The sequence below is a fragment of the Cucurbita pepo genome, chromosome 12 (genome assembly GCF_057944985.1).
Source record: "Cucurbita pepo subsp. pepo isolate OVF chromosome 12, ASM5794498v1, whole genome shotgun sequence".
Classification (NCBI taxonomy): Eukaryota; Viridiplantae; Streptophyta; class Magnoliopsida; order Cucurbitales; family Cucurbitaceae; genus Cucurbita; species Cucurbita pepo.
This window is the reverse complement of record NC_141809.1, coordinates 9,803,751-9,818,734: the sequence shown is the minus strand read 5'-3', so window position 1 is coordinate 9,818,734 and position 14,984 is coordinate 9,803,751. Positions and strand designations below refer to the sequence as shown.

At 33.7% G+C, this 14,984-nt stretch overlaps 1 protein-coding gene and 1 pseudogene across 1 annotated transcript; both read left to right on the top strand.

Moving 5' to 3' along the window:
• Positions 1–472: 472 nt before the first annotated feature.
• LOC147789982 (uncharacterized) lies at positions 473–3,275 on the top strand. The gene is made up of 2 exons (XM_087129423.1): positions 473–2,291; positions 2,827–3,275. The coding sequence occupies exons 1-2, from the start codon at positions 815–817 to the stop codon at positions 3,273–3,275; spliced, it is 1,926 nt and encodes a 641-aa protein (XP_086985549.1). The 5' UTR covers positions 473–814.
• Positions 3,276–4,073: 798 nt separating this feature from the next.
• The window catches only part of LOC147789981 (uncharacterized), a 30,994-nt pseudogene continuing 20,083 nt past the window's right edge, over positions 4,074–14,984 (top strand).

The following is a 14,984-nucleotide window of genomic DNA, read 5'->3' as shown; positions in this document are numbered from 1 at the left end:
AATGAATTTAGAAAATTTTCTTATTTATTTACTTTTAATCTCCACCTTCCATTATTCCTAACACAATCCAATGGTCAATATTCAATCCTACATTTTGCCACTTTTCTCCTCTATATAAACTCATCTTCCCCACATTTTAAAATACACAACTTACATACATTCTCCAATCCTCATTTGTTCAAAGTCTCCATTGTTTGTTGCTCTCTCCAAGCTTACAAGTTTATTTCTTTTCATCTTATTCTTGAGAGGGATTATTTTTGTATTGTGAGGAAATAGTTGTGAGTATCCCAAATTGTAAATCTACTCTTTGAGAGAGTTGTGGTGTGTTATTATCAAACTCAAATACTTGTATCGGTTTGATCCTGCACCGTGGAAAGGATTGAGTTTGCTCTTGAACTCGTAAAAAGAGCGGTGTAGCGGTTTGGCTAAGATCCGTGGAAAGAGTCGAGAAAGTTTTTTATTCAAATTCCCAAGAGGCGCTTGGGGAATGGAGTAGGTCGAGTTTGACCGAACCACTATAAAACTACGGTGTCATTTTCTCTAACTCTTTTCTATTTAATTTCAAAATTATTATTGTGATTTATTGCATTTTCTACTTGATTATTGTTTTGACTTGAATTACTTTGTTATAGTAATTATCATCTTCTACTTATTTGTAAAAAGTTTCATCATTAGAAAAATTAATCACGTTTAAACACTTTTATCGTTAAAACCCTATTCACCCCCCCTCTAGGGTTGCCATACCGATCCAACAATTGGTATCAGAGCAGGTTGCTCCCATAGATTTTTTATCTAAACTTTATTGTTTGAGCTTATGGCAAACCTACGTGTTAAAAATGGTTTTAGTGAAGCGCAATCAACTTCTAGGCCACCTTATTTTGATGGAACAAATTATACATGTTGGAAAGCTAGAATGAAAATTTATTTGCAATCCGTTGATTATCAATTGTGGTTAAATGTTAGTAATGGTCCTTACATTCCAATAAAAATTGTTAATAATATTGAGGTGCCTAAATTAGAAAATGAATTTGATGAGCATGATATGAAAAAATGTTCTTTAAATGCTAGTGCTATCAATTGTCTGTATTGTGCCTTAAGTAATGATGAATTTAATAGAGTATGTATGTGTTCTTCGGCATATGAAATTTGGAAAACTCTTGAAGTAACTCGTGAGGGAACCAATCAAGTTAAAGAAACAAAAATTAGCATGTTAGTTCATAATTATGAACTATTTAAAATGGAGGAAAATGAACCTATTGGTGATATGTTTACTAGATTTACTAATATTTTAAATGCTTTGAAAAATCTTGGAAAAGTATATTCTACTTCCGAAAATGTAAGAAAAATTCTTAGGTCTCTGCCTAAAAGTTGGGAGGCAAAAGTGACGGCGATTCAAGAAGCAAAGGATCTCACAAAGCTTCCTTTGGATGAACTCGTTGGTTCTCTCATGACACATGAGATTACCATGAACGGCCACATGGAAGAAGAATCCAAAAAGAAGAAAAGTATAGCCCTAAAGTCCATCAAAGTTGACTCTGAAGATGAGGACGTCCTTGATGAAGATGATGTCGCCTACTCCACACGTAAGTATAAAAATTTTATTAAAAGGAAGAAACAATTCAAGAAACATTTCACAAATCAAAAAGAGTCAAAAGGTGAAAAGAGCAAAAACGATGAGGTAATATGTTATGAATGTAAAAAGCTGGGTCATATAAGAACGGATTGTCCTCTCCTCAAATCATCTAAGAAATCCAAGAAGAAAGCAATGAAGGCTACTTGGGATGATAGTGATGAAAGTGCAAGTGGAAGTGATGAAGAAGTAGCAAATTTTTGCTTCATGGCTCATAGTGACAAAGAGGATGAACAAGAAGATGAACAAGAAGATGAGGTAACTCTTGAATCTCTTTCTTATCATGAATTATTTAAACTTGTCGATGAGATGACAATTGATTTAGAAAAACTTAGTTCAAAGTATGTTGTGCTTAAAAAGAAATATAAGACTTCAATTATTGAAAATAAGTCTTTACTAAATGAAATTTCTTGCTTAAAAGAGAAGGATCATAATATTGTTAAAATTGATGTACCTTGTGAAAAGCATGTATTTGATTGTGATGAGAAAAATGCATTTATTGATAAAGTCAAGTCTCTTGAGCATGATTGTTGTGAAAAAGATAAATTAATTAAATTTCTCAAAGAAAATGAATCAAATAATTTGCAAGAACTTGGTAGGGCTAAGGAGTCTATTAAAATGTTAACTTTAGGTGCTCAAAAATTAGATAAAATAGAAGGAGGTAAGTCATATGGTGATAAAAGAGGATTAGGCTATATTGATGAATGTTCTACACCTTCAAGTTCTAAAACAATATTTGTTAAAGCATCCCCTATTTTGTCTAAATCTAACACATGTAAATTTGTATCTAAGTATGATAAATCTAGATTTGTGCCTATATGTCATTATTGTGGTGTTGAAGGTCACATTAGACCTAAGTGCTATAAATTGAAAAATTCTCAAAATATTCATGTAGGAAGAAAAGTTTCTCAAAATACAAAGTTTAACAATGCTTTAGAAAATAATTTTTCGAATAAAAATAGAATACACAAATTTAGTCCAAGAAATAAATTCTTGCATAATGTTGTTTGTTTCTCGTGTGGTAAGTTTGGACATAAAGATTATTCTTGTTACTTATCCAAATACAATGTCTTTAATATGAATGCAAATATGAAATGGATTCCTAAATTTGTGAAGACTAACTTTCTAGGACCCAAACAAGTATGGGTACCAAAAAGTCAATTTTGAATATCTTTGTTTTTAAGTTTGTTTGAAAGCCTCCAAGAAAAATATGTGGTACTTGGATAGTGGTTGCTCAAGACACATGACGGGTAATTCATCCAAGTTTGTGAATCTTTCCAAGAAGGATGGTGGCTTAGTAACCTTTGGTGATAACAAGAAGGGTAAAATAATTGGTAAGGGTACTATAGGTAATGACTCTTGTACTCTCATTGAAAATGTATGGTTAGTTGATGGTTTAAAGCATGACTTACTTAGCATTAGTCAATTATGTGATAAAGGTTTTAGAGTTGTATTTGATAAGAATAATTGCATAATTGAAAATGCTAGTGATAGAAAAGTTTTGTTTGTAGGAAATAGAGATGATAATGTGTATACTATTGATTTGAATGATTGTCCTACAAATGATAAATGTCTTTCGGTTTTGCTTGATAACTCTTGGCTATGGCATAGAAGACTAGGACATGCTAGTATGTACTTGATTTAAAATATTTCAAAAAAAAATTCATTAGTTAGAGGTCTTCCTCAACTTAAATTTGAAAAAGATAAAATTTGTGACGCTTGTCAAATGGGTAAGCAAACTAAGTCTTCTTTCAAATCTAAAAATATGATTTCTACTATTAGACCTCTTCAACTACTCCATATGAACTTATTTGGCCATTCTAAAATAGCTAGTTATGGAGGAAATTATTATGCTTTTGTGATAGTGGATGATTTTTCAAGATTTACTTGGGTTTTGATGATAAAACATAAGAATGATGCTTTGAAAAGATTTGCTAGTTTTGTAAAAAGAGTTCAAAATGAAAAAGGGTTTTTAATTACTAAAATTAGGAGTGACCATGGAGGAGAATTTGATAGTGTTGCCTTTGAAAAATTTTGTGAAGATAACGGTCTTTCTCATGACTTCTCCTCTTCGAGGACTCCTCAACAAAATGGTGTGGTTGAAAGGAAAAATCGTACTTTACAAGAATTTGCTAGATCAATGTTAAATGAGTATGATTTACCTAAATATTTTTGGGCGGAAGCAGTTAATACCGCTTGTTATATTTTAAATAGAGTTTTAATTAGACCTTCATTAAATAAAACTGCTTGTGAACTTTGGTATAACAAAATTCCAAATGTTGGGTATTTCAAAGTTTTTGGTTGTAAATGTTTTATTTTGAACAACAAAGAAAAGCTTGGAAAGTTTGATTCAAAAACGGATATTGGTATTTTTCTTGGCTATTCATCTACTAGTAAAGCTTATAGAATTTTCAATAAGAGAACTCTAGTTATTGAAGAATCTATGCATGTGGTATTTGATGAATCTTGCAATAATATTTCAAATGAGTTTATTTGTAGTGATGATTTAGAAAGAATTTTTGGAGATTTACTCGTTAGTGACAACGGCAAAGAAATGGTTACGAGTAAAGAAGAGGTGAGCTTAAAGGAAGAAGGTCCTTCATCAATGCCAAAAGAATGGAGGTATGCCTTGTCTCATCCCAAGGACTTGATTCTTGGTGATCTCGAACAAGGTGTGAAAACTCGCTCTTCTATTAATTTATTTAATAATCTTGCTTTTGTTTCTCAAATTGAACCAAAAAGTCTTAAGGATGCCGAAAATGATGAGTTTTGGATTTTAGCCATGCAAGAAGAGCTAAATAAATTTGAAAGGAACAAAGTTTGGGAATTAGTCCCTAGGCCATCTAATACTTCTATTATTGGAACCAAATGGGTTTTTAGAAATAAAATGGATGAAAATGGGAATATCATTAGAAATAAAGCTAGGCTTGTAGCTCAAGGTTATTGTCAAGAGGAAGGCATAGATTATGAAGAAACTTATGCACCCGTTGCTAGATTAGAAGCTATTAGAATGTTACTTGCTTTTGCTTCTTACAAAAATTTTGTATTATATCAAATGGATGTGAAAAGTGCATTTTTGAATGGTTATATTATGGAGGAAGTTTATGTAGAACAACCTCCTGGATTTGAAAATGTAGAATTTCCTCATCATGTCTATAAGTTGAAAAAGGCTCTTTATGGCTTAAAACAAGCTCCAAGAGCTTGGTATGATAGACTTAGTAATTTTCTTATCGGGAATGATTTTAAAATGGGCAAACTCGACACTACACTCTTTATTAAGATTAAAGAAAACGATATGCTATTAGTGCAAATATATGTAGATGATATCATATTTGGTTCTACTCATCCTTCTTTATGTGAAGAATTTTCTAAATGTATGCATAGTGAGTTTGAGATGAGTATGATGGGAGAACTTAGTTTCTTTCTTGGACTTCAAATCAAACAACTCAAGAATGGAATCTTCATCAATCAAGAGAAATACACTAAAGATTTGCTCAAAAGATTCAAGTTCAATGGAGGTAAGATTGCAAGAACTCCCATGAGCACATCCACTAAGCTTGACAAGGATGAAAAAGGTAAAAGTGTGGATATTAAAGCTTATCGAGGTATGATTGGATCTTTACTTTACTTGACCGCTAGTAGACCCGATATTATGTTTAGTGTGTGTCTTTGTGCTAGATTTCAATCTTGTCCTAAGGAATCTCATTTACATGCGGTTAAGAGAATATTTAAATATTTGTTTGGAACTATTGACTTAGAATTGTGGTATCCTAGAAATGTTGAATTTAAATTGGTAGGATATTCTGATGCGGATTTTGCCGGAAGCTTACTTGATCGTAAAAGTACTAGTGGAACTTGTCAATTTCTTGGTAGTTCCTTAGTTTCTTGGTTTAGTAAAAAGCAAAATTCGGTTGCCTTATCTACTACCGAAGCGGAATATAATGCGGTTGCTAGTTGTTGTGCTCAAATTCTTTGGATGAAACAAACTCTTTGTGATTTTGGATTAAAGTTTCATAGTGTGCCTATATTTTGTGATAATACAAGTGCTATTAATTTAACTAAAAATCCTATTCATCATTCTAGAACTAAACATATTGACATTAGACATCATTTTATTAGAGAGCATGTGCAAAATGGACATATTATTCTTGATTTTGTAAACTCTAATAATCAACTAGCCGATATTTTCACCAAGCCATTGAATGAAGAAAATTTTTGCAAAAATAGGCTTGAGCTTGGTATTATTCGTTGTGATATATCTTGAATTTTATAATTTTTTAATGCATGTTTTTAGGGGGAGCCATTATGTCATTCTTATTCTCTTTCAATTGTTCTTTTTGATGATTACAAAGGGGGAGAAAATTAAGAAAAATATGCTCTAAGTTTGTTGTTTTATTATTTATGAATCATTTACTTGTTTGATGTTTTCATAATTTCTTGAGGCATTAATATAGGGGGAGAATGTGCTTGAGTAAAATTTATGATAATATATTAGCATGTATTGGTATTATTACATGGATGGTGTATTACCTTGGTTTTTATGAATTTTTCTTGAAATGGTTTGTCATCATAAAAAAGGGGGAGATTGTTGGCTTTTTGGCCTTCATCTCACTTTAATTAATTTCAATCAATTAATTAATGTTTTGATGATAACAAACCTACTTTTTAATTATTAATTATTTTCAGTATTTTGAACTGTCCACAGTATAAGGTCGGGAATAACAATTTCAACGACTTTTTAATTACTCAAATCAGAGCTAAAACGAAGAAATTACAGTCGAGACAACATACCCGACGTGATGATGTGGCAGCAAAATCAAAATGATGGACAAATCAAAATATATCAAAGTATGACATTTATGATTTTGGGAGAGTAACAAATGGTGGAGTTTTTCTTATTACTATATTTTTTAAATAAAGTTATTTTTACAAAATATAAATTTGAATCTAACCGTTACTCACATCGATTTTTATTATTACTATATTATATTATTATATTATTATATTTTAAAATTTTGGTGGTTACTCACATAGTTTTTATTATTATTATATTATTATATTTATAATAAATTTTGAATTTCATTTGACCGTTACTCACATAACTTTTTATTATTATTATATTATATTACTATTATATTAAAATGTTGAAATAAATGAATTTAGAAAATTTTCTTATTTATTTACTTTTAATCTCCACCTTCCATTATTCCTAACACAATCCAATGGTCAATATTCAATCCTACATTTTGCCACTTTTCTCCTCTATATAAACTCATCTTCCCCACATTTTAAAATACACAACTTACATACATTCTCCAATCCTCATTTGTTCAAAGTCTCCATTGTTTGTTGCTCTCTCCAAGCTTACAAGTTTATTTCTTTTCATCTTATTCTTGAGAGGGATTATTTTTGTATTGTGAGGAAATAGTTGTGAGTATCCCAAATTGTAAATCTACTCTTTGAGAGAGTTGTGGTGTGTTATTATCAAACTCAAATACTTGTATCGGTTTGATCCTGCACCGTGGAAAGGATTGAGTTTGCTCTTGAACTCGTAAAAAGAGCGGTGTAGCGGTTTGGCTAAGATCCGTGGAAAGAGTCGAGAAAGTTCTTTATTCAAATTCCCAAGAGGCGCTTGGGGAGTGGAGTAGGTCGAGTTTGACCGAACCACTATAAAACTACGGTGTCATTTTCTCTAACTCTTTTCTATTTAATTTCAAAATTATTATTGTGATTTATTGCATGTTCTACTTGATTATTGTTTTGACTTGAATTACTTTGTTATAGTAATTATCATCTTCTACTTATTTGTAAAAAGTTTCATCATTAGAAAAATTAATCACGTTTAAACACTTTTATCGTTAAAACCCTATTCACCCCCCTCTAGGGTTGCCATACCGATCCAACATCTTTTAGGGCAATAAAAAAAAGGGCTTAAATGAAAGGAGAGGGAAGAGTCTTTCACAAACTCGAGTTCAAGACCTCCGATTCAAATTTGATCAACTAGATCCGATCACATGATCAAGGAACTATGAATGAAGAAGAAGTTCCAGCCAATTGAGATTGGGCCTTCTTTCTAATGGAGAAGGGCTTCAATAAAAAGGAGATCGTGCAAAGTGGACGTTCAAAATAGCATGGCCGATTGCATCCCGAGGACTTGATTCATTAAAAAAGTAGCGTGGAAAAGTTCTTTGATTGGAAAGAACGAGAGTAGGTATGCGAAGATTCAATTCCTGAGCCCGGGGGTCATGCCTCAATTTGGTGGGATCAAGTCCAAGTAAGGAGTCAGCAGAAAGGCAAAGGGAAGTACATGAGACAAGATGCGATCGAGGTTACGGGAGAAATGTCTACCCTCCGATTAGATAGACCCAAAGCTTGTTCTAAAGGGTAAACTTCGCTTGTTTGTTAGGATAGGGGGAAGCGTACAAGAAAGCCCCTACTTCTTCTAGTTGCAGAGTTCTACCAATTGTTTATTCACAATGGCTTGAACGAATCCGACAAAGAATCCCATCCCTTGCTGGATAGGGCTTGAGGTTCGAAATCCAAGATTCAATCTCAATGCATCAAATGTGGTGGCCTATCAACTAGCTCTAACTCTCAAGGCCGAGGAAAAGCTAAAGAGAAGGACCACAAGGAGGCACCGAAGGTGATAGGGGATTGACCTCTACTGGCGAGGAAAGAGACCCCTTTTTCCCTTCCCTCAATATATATGGGACGCTTGACTAAGAGTTGAGAAAGTGGCTCCATCCTACTCGTTGCCCAGAGACACTAGAGCATTGAATTACCAATTAAGGAAATTTATGGAAAGTAATTAGAAGACTTGCCTTTGGTAGTTGAATTACCAATTAAGGAAATTTATGAAAAGTAATTAAAAGACTTGCCTTTGGTAGTTGAATTCCCAATTAAGGAAATTTATTAATGCCTTATTTGCTTCAATTTGTATTTAATAGCATTTATTACCATTTATTAGTGGTTGGTGGCTGAACTTTATTTTGTTAGGGTTATCTTTTGGGCCTATTTAAAGGCATGTAATATTCATGTTTGGGGGTTGTTGAATACAGAAAAAAAAACCTTTGTGTTTTCTTGATACCCTTTTGGTGTTATTCTTTTTCAAACCTTGCTTTAGGTTTGATGATTAAACCGATTCATTGAATTAGTTTTGATCAAGCTAATTCTGGAGTGAATTGTCTTGGTATCTAAGAGTGACCATCATAGATTTCAAGTTCGATCTAAGAGTCATTCATCTTCTAACCAGCTCTTGGTTGGAATCAATCCGTTAAGTTAGCTTTCTCTATGAACGTTTTGCAAGGATTCTAGAAGGACCTCTAGCTTTGCAAATTCCAGCATTGTTGGCGCTTATCATTTGGTATCAGAGCATTTGGTCGACGTTCTTTGGCCGCTCTAGAGGTGAAATATTTTTATTGTTATTTTTTTTTTATCAATTTTTTTTTCTCTCTCAGATTATCGAAAAAAAAAGAAAGAAAAAAAAATCAGTTCTGAGAGAAAAAAAATATATATTCAGTTCTTATCATTTATTTTCAAGCTCTTGATTCTTGAGATACTAGTCTTAGCTTGTTAGAATTGATAGTTGAATTGGTTATAATCAAGCTTCAAGCAAGATTGCACCAAAATAATAATAATAATAATAAAATTAAAAAAAAAAAAAAAAAAAGCCTGCCTTTACATTCTTGACCTAGTACCAAAAGCCTACCTTTTAGTGTTAAACACGAGTGTCCCTGAGTGAAATTTTTGTGAGAAGTGTGGAGAGGTCCCTTGATAACAAAATGTCACATAATGGAGAAGCAGTACCACCAGTACCAGATCTTAATACAACCATTCTTCAAGCAATTCAAGGTATGATGGAAATGATGATGGAAGATAGACAAGAAAGAAGGGCGCAACAATAAAAACAAGAACGAACATTACAAGAAGATGAAGGTATAGTAGTACAAGAAAGACATGTTGATGGTAGATGGAGAGGAAGAAATAACCATGCAACTATTATGCAACCTAGAAGGATGGAAAGAGTACATGAAGATAGAGATGGGGGAGTTAAACTCAAAATCCCGCCCTTTTGTGGAACGGCAGATTCTGAGACATACTTGCAGTGGGAAAGAAAGATAGAGCATGTGTTTGATTGCAACACCTATAGTGAAAATAAGAAGATGAGACTTGCTATTGCCGAATTTACCAATCATGCTGGTGATTGGTACCAACATCTCAAATCCGAGAGAAGAAGAAAAGAGGAGGATCCAATAGAGACATGGGAAGAACATAAAGAAGCCATGAGAAAAAGGTATGTTCCAACACATTATGATAGAAATTTGAAAACTAAATTGCAAGGTTTGATTCAAGGAACAAAAAGTGTGGCGGAATATTATCAAGAGATGGAAACTATGATGGAAAGAGCAAATGTTAGAGAAGAAGAAGAAGATACCATGTCTAGATTCCTTGGAGGTTTGAATCGAGAAATTGCTCATCTTGTTGACAGAAATTCACCACCATATCTGGAAGACATGTATCATTATGCTCTCAAAATTGAAGACCAATTGAAGAAAGAAAAAGAGCATTCAAAAAGATACACATCACGAACTAACACCTTTTCAAATTCTAAAACTTGGAACAAAGATAGTTTTGTGAATAGAAATGAATCAATGTCACCCAAAGAAAAGTTTGTGGCTGCTAAAAGAGTGGAGGCTGAGAGTTCCATTGGTAAAAAGAATGAAGCTTCAAAGACGGTAAAGGAGAAGTCTAGTTCTATTGAATGTTGGAAGTGCAAAGGGTTTGGACACATGAGCAAAGAGTGTGTTAATAAAAAAAGTTATGGTGATAAGGAATGGTATACTTGATTCAGATGATGAATGTGAGGATCATGATTCACAGCTTGTGGAAGAAATCGCAGCATATGATGATGAGTATGTTGAAGAAGGTAATTCCATATCTTTGATCACAAGAAGGGTACTCAATGTTCAAATCAAGGAAGAGAAATTTGAAGAGCAAAGGGAAAACTTGTTCCACACAAGATGTTTGGTCAAAGGAAACCCATGGAGCTTGGTGATTGATAGTGGAAGTTGCACAAATGTGGTAAACAGCTTCCTTGTAAAAAGACTTCAACTTTCTGTCCATCCCCATCCAAAACCATACAAACTTCATTGGTTAACAAACAAAGAAGAAATTAAGGTGAACTCCCAAGCTCTTATTTCTTTTACTCTTGGAAGATATAAAGATGAAGTTCTTTGTGATGTCGTACCAATGCATGCGGGGGACATCTTATTCGGCCGACCTTGGCAATATGATAGAAAGGTAACATTTGATGGTTTTATGAACAAGTATACTTTTACTTTGTGTGGGAAGAAATTTACTTTACTTCCATTGTCTCCATATGAGGTACATTGTGACCAATTGAAATTAGAGAAGAAAAGAAAAGAATATGAAGAACATCAGTGGAGAGAAGAAACTAAGGTAAAAGAGAGAGATAAAAGTGAAAAAAAAAAAGAGAAAAGTGAGGGGCAAAGGATGAGTGAAAAACCAAGAGAGAAAAAAAAAATGATTTTGAAGAAAAGAGAGAAAATGTGAGTTTGGTTATAAGAATGGGATAAATGAGGAATATGTTAGCCCAAGAACCAAAATTTGTACTTATGTGCAAAGGAATGTGTTTAGCAATGGAACCAAAAACTGATGATGCTTTGCCAAGTGCTTTTAAGTCTCTTTTGATGGAATTCAATGACATATTTCCACATGAAGATGCATGTACGGGGTTACCCCCTCTAAGAGGGATTGAACACCAAATTGACTTTGTACCTGGGGCAACTCTTCCAAATATGGCTGCCTATAGGACCAATCCCACCGAGACTAAGGAGATTCAGAGACAAGTGGAAGAACTCATGGATAAAGGATATGTTAGAGAAAGCATGAGTTCTTGTTCGGTTCTTGTGATTTTGGTACCCAAGAAAGATGGCACGTGGAGGATGTGTGTTGATTGTCGAGCCATCAACAAGATCACGGTAAAGTATTGACACCCTATTCCTAGATTGGATGACATGTTGGATGAATTATATGGTGCTAATCTGTTTTCAAAAATAGATCTTAAAAGTGGTTATCATCAAATTCGAATGAATGTGGGAGATGAGTGGAAAACGGCTTTCAAAACAAAGTTTGGACTTTATGAGTGGCTCGTTATGCCATTTGGCCTTACAAATGCACCAAGTAGTTTTATGAGGCTAATGAATCATGTTTTGAGAGACTATATTGGAAAATTTGTTGTTGTATACTTTGATGATATCCTTGTTTACACAAAAAGCTTGAATGATCATATTTGCACGTTAAGGAAATTTTGTTTATACTTAGAGAAGAGAAGCTTTATGCCAACTTCAAAAAGTGCAGTTTTTGTCTAGACCCAGTCAACTTCCTAGGGTTCTTAGTTGGAAAGAAGGGAGTGCAAGTTGATGAAGAAAAGGTAAAAGCTATTAGAGAATGGCCAACACCCACAAATGCAACCAAGGTAAGATCTTTTCATGGTTTGGTTAGTTTCTATAGGAGATTTATTAAGGATTTCAGTAGTATAGCATCACCATTGAATGAACTTGTTAAAAAGCATGTGAAATTTGAATGGAAGGAAAAACAAGAGAATGCATTCAATGAACGGAAAGATAAATTAACCAATACACCTTGTCTTGCTTTACCTAACTTTGATAAATCTTTTGAAATTGAATGTGATGCAAGTGGGATAGGCATAGGGGCTGTTTTAATGCAGGAAAAAAGGCCAATCATGTTCTTTAGTGAAAAGCTTAATGGAGCACAACTCAACTATCCGACTTATGACAAAGAGTTATATGCACTTGTGAGGGCTTTGCAAGTTTGGCAACATTATTTGTGGCCAAAAGAGTTTGTTATTCATATGGACCATGAAAGTTTGAAGCACCTCAAAAGCCAAACAAAGCTAAATAGGAGACATGCTAAATGGGTGGAATTCATTTAGACGTTTCCTTATGTAATCCATTACAAAAAGGGGAAGGATAATGTGGTCGCAGATGCATTATCAAGAAGGTATGCTTTATTTTCTTCCCTTACTGCAAAAATTCTTGGTTTTAAACACATGATTGAATTGTACAAAGTTGAAAAATCTGAATTTTATGATGTGTATATGCAATGTTTAGAAGAGAAACATGTGCAAGATCATATGGTGTTCGATGATATGCTTTTTAGGAAGGGTAAACTTTGTATCCCTAGATGTTCTATTCGAGAGTTACTTGTGAAGGAGGCTCATGGGGGAGGACTTATGGGACATTTTGGAGAATTTAAAACATATAGCATGTTGTGTGAACATTTTTATTGGTTGAAAATGAGGAAAGATGTGAACAAAGTATGCAAGCAATGTTTTAAATGTAAGGAGGCTAAGTCTAAGACACAACCACATGGTCTTTACACACCTTTAGATGTTCCTAGTGAACCATGGGTTGACATTAGCATGGATTTTGTTCTAGGATTACCAAAGACTAGAAGACACCATGATAGCATTTTTGTGGTGGTTGATAGGTTTAGTAAGATGGCACATTTCATTCTATGTAACAAAACAGATGATGCTACCAATATAGCTAATCTATTCTTTAAGGAAGTGGTTAGATTGCATGGTATTCCCAAAACCATTGTTAGTGACAGGGATGTAAAATTTTTAAGCCATTTTTGGAAGGTTTTGTGGGGAAAGTTGGGAACTAAGCTTCTATTTTCTACAACAGGTCACCCCCAAACCGATGGACAAACTGAGGTTGTTAATAGAACATTAGGAGCCTTACTTTGGTCACTAATTTCTAAAAATCTTACGTCTTGTGAAGAGACTCTACCTTTTGTGGAATTTGCATACAATAGAGCAATACATAGTACCACTCAGTGTTCACCGTTTGAGGTTGTGTATGGATTTAATCCTTTAACTCCTCTAGATTTATCGCCTTTGCCACATAATATGTTTGCTAATGATGCAGCTTCTTCAAGAGCCGAATACATTAAAAAAATTCACAAAGATATAAAAGAAAGAATTGAAAACAAAAATAAAAAACTAGTCACATGCAAGAACCAAGGAAGAAAGAAATTGATTTTTAAACAAGGTGACTGGGTTTGGGTCCATCTACGAAAGGAAAGGTTTCCAAGTCAGAGAAAGTCAAAACTTCAACCAAGAGGAGATGGTCCTTTTCAAGTACTAGAGCGGATCAATGACAATGCATACAAGCTAGATCTCAGAGGTGAGTACAATGTAAGTTCAACTTTTAATGTGGCTGATTTGACTCCATTTGATGTAGGGAATGAAGACCTTGATTTGAGGACAAATCCTTTTAAAGAAAGGGAGGATGATATGAATTCAACTGCTGACCCTTTGCATGTACCCGAAGGACCGATTACGAGAAGCAAGGTTAAGAAGATTCAAGAGGCCTATACATTGCATCTTCAAAAGCTAGCTAGTGTACAAGTTGAAACAAAGACTTTTGAGCCCAAAAATCTTTATAGCATTAGCATATCAAATCAAGAAGATAATGGATCTGATATTGGAAAGTAATTAGAAGACTTGCCTTTGGTAGTTGAATTACCAATTAAGGAAATTTATGGAAAGTAATTAAAAGACTTGCCTTTGGTAGTTGAATTATCAATTAAGGAAATTTATGGAAAGTAATTAGAAGACTTGCCTTTATTAGTTGAATTACCAATTAAGGAAATTTATTAATGCCTTATTTGCTTCAATTTGTATTTAATAGCATTTGTAGTTGGTGGCTGAATTTTATTATGTTAGGGTTATCTTTTAGACCTATTTAAAGGCATGTAATACTCATGTTTGGGGGATTTTGTTTAAAACAGAAAAAAAAACCTTTGTGTTTTCTTGATACCCTTTTGGTGTTATTCTTTTTCAAATCTTGCTTTAGGTTTGATGTTTAAACCGATTCATTGAATTAGTTTTGATCAAGCTAATTCTGGAGTGAATTTTCTTGGTATCTAAGAGTGACCATCATAGATTCCAAGTTCGATCTAAGAGTCATTCATCTTCTAACCAGCTCTTGGTTGGAATCAATCCCTTAAGTTAGCTTTCTCTGTGAGTGTTTTGCAAGGATTCTAGAAGGACCTCTAGCTTTGCAAATTCCAGCATTGTAGGCGCTTATCTTAAAATGAGGAAGAAAACAGGTCTCACTCACAACCCCATTTTGGAAGAAGAACTCAGAGAGGTAACTAAGCCAAGATGAGAATGTGACGAGAAGATACTGAATACTGACGAGAAGAATGCTACTAGAAAGACAGAACTGATGAAGAATGTAAAGACCAAGATAGATGATCATGATCCACCCAAATGAAAATGACAGATAACCACTAAAAGACG